Genomic DNA, 1,684 nt, shown 5'->3' on the forward strand with positions numbered 1-1,684 from the left:
CCTGGCGTGGCCGGGGTGGCCGCGCGCTGCCCGGGGCTTGGGGCCAGTACTTGTCAGGGTGGTAGGGGTGCTTGTGCGGGTGCTGCAGGTCCCAGCGCTGGCACTCTGTCCCTGACTCGGTGCGGTCCACAGTGCCGCGGTACTCCTCCCCATTGCAGGTCATGCAGACCCAGCTGCCGAGCCGGGGGGCTCAGTGGGGAGGTGGGGACACGGCACGGAGCACCCCCGGCCTGCAGCACTCACCATCCTCGCACTTCTTGATGCCGCAGCTCTGGTGCCGGATGTTGGGGTCGACAGTGTAACACCACGGGCCCCGCTTGTCTCGGTCGGGGTTTCGGCAGTAATTCTCCTCCAGCCCATTGCGGGGGGACGGCAGGAACCTGCTGGCAGCGGGGTGGGTAGGAGCGCTGCCAGGAGCCCCTTGCCCCAGGGCCAGCACAGCCACAATGCTACGCCAGCCCCGGTCGGTGCCATTGCCCCCGCACTGTCCCCATTGCCCCCATGCTGTCCCCATTGCCCTCACGCTGTCCCCATTGCCCCCACACTGTCCCCAGCCCGTTCCCCATTGTCCTGCACAGCCCAGGGCCACCAGCGGCTGCCGCGGTGCAGCCGGGGACACGGGGACACCTGTGATCGTGGGGTGTCGTGGCTTGCCAGTGCTGGCAGCGCAGACCCTTCTCCGTCGTGGCCTGCGTGCCACGGTAGCTGGTGCCGTTGGCCACAATGCAGTCCCGCAGGTAGTCTGGGCAGAGCCGGGGACCGCGTCAGAATCCTGGGGCCGAGCCAGGCTGGGGCGCATGGGCAGTGGGGAGCCCTGCGCCCAGTCTGTGGTGTCCCCGTGCCCACACATGGCACCAGCCCACCTTTCTTCTGGTACAGGTCGTAGTGGATGTTTTTCTGCAGCTGGACGTGGGGCGAATGCTGGGTCCAGGGCAGCAGCTGGCACAGCTGGCTCTGCCAGTCATAGTGGAAAGCCCTGGGAGACACAGCGGGAGCCTGGCACGACACCCTGCAGGGCCAGGGCCCGTGGGACCTGGGGGCACACACATGGGCACCCAGCATCCAAGCGCACGGAGTGACCCCAGTGTCGTGGCCCCCTGCACTCCCACCTGCCCCGCAGCACAGCCACGTCCCACTCACCGGCAAGCCGGGCTGGCAGCACAGCGCTGGGCACACTGCTCTGAGGAGCCCTGCTCCGGCAGCAGCGGTGGTGGGTCCACGGGCACTGCCAGCAGCTCGGTGGCTCGCAGGCGCTGGAAGTCATTGAGGGGTGAGCGGTGCCCAGTGTCGTGGCCCCCTGCACTCCCACCTGCCCCGCAGCACAGCCACGTCCCACTCACCGGCAAGCCGGGCTGGCAGCACAGCGCTGGGCACACTGCTCTGAGGAGCCCTGCTCCGGCAGCAGCGGTGGTGGGTCCACGGGCACTGCCAGCAGCTCGGTGGCTCGCAGGCGCTGGAAGTCATTGAGGGGTGAGCGGTGGCTTGTGGCAGGAGCTCAGCGTTCAGCGTCGCTCAGCGTGCCCGTGGGGGCACAGCAGGGACACCCGGGCCCCATGGAGCATGGGATCCCTGCCCCACGGAGCAGGGGGGTGCTGCCCCATGGAGCGTGGGATCTCTGTCCTATGGAGCGTGGGATCCTTGCCCCACAGCAGGGGGGTCCCTACAGGGTGCTCAGCACAGCACC

At 68.9% G+C, this 1,684-nt stretch overlaps 1 protein-coding gene across 1 annotated transcript in view; it reads right to left on the bottom strand.

The window, feature by feature from the left end:
* MST1 (macrophage stimulating 1) overlaps positions 1-1,684 on the bottom strand; it is a 9,141-nt gene that overhangs the window by 4,556 nt on the left and 2,901 nt on the right. Inside the window, exons 2-6 of the mRNA XM_009281307.2 lie at positions 1,363-1,481; positions 1,141-1,309; positions 864-976; positions 628-742; positions 244-380 (exon numbers count right to left, since the gene is read on the bottom strand). Of these exons, the coding sequence (XP_009279582.1) occupies positions 244-380; positions 628-742; positions 864-976; positions 1,141-1,309; positions 1,363-1,481 (653 nt within the window). The remainder of the gene's footprint in view (positions 1-243; positions 381-627; positions 743-863; positions 977-1,140; positions 1,310-1,362; positions 1,482-1,684) is intronic.

This window comes from Aptenodytes forsteri, unplaced genomic scaffold (genome assembly GCF_000699145.1).
Source record: "Aptenodytes forsteri isolate BGI_AS27 unplaced genomic scaffold, ASM69914v1 Scaffold156, whole genome shotgun sequence".
Classification (NCBI taxonomy): domain Eukaryota; kingdom Metazoa; phylum Chordata; class Aves; order Sphenisciformes; family Spheniscidae; genus Aptenodytes; species Aptenodytes forsteri.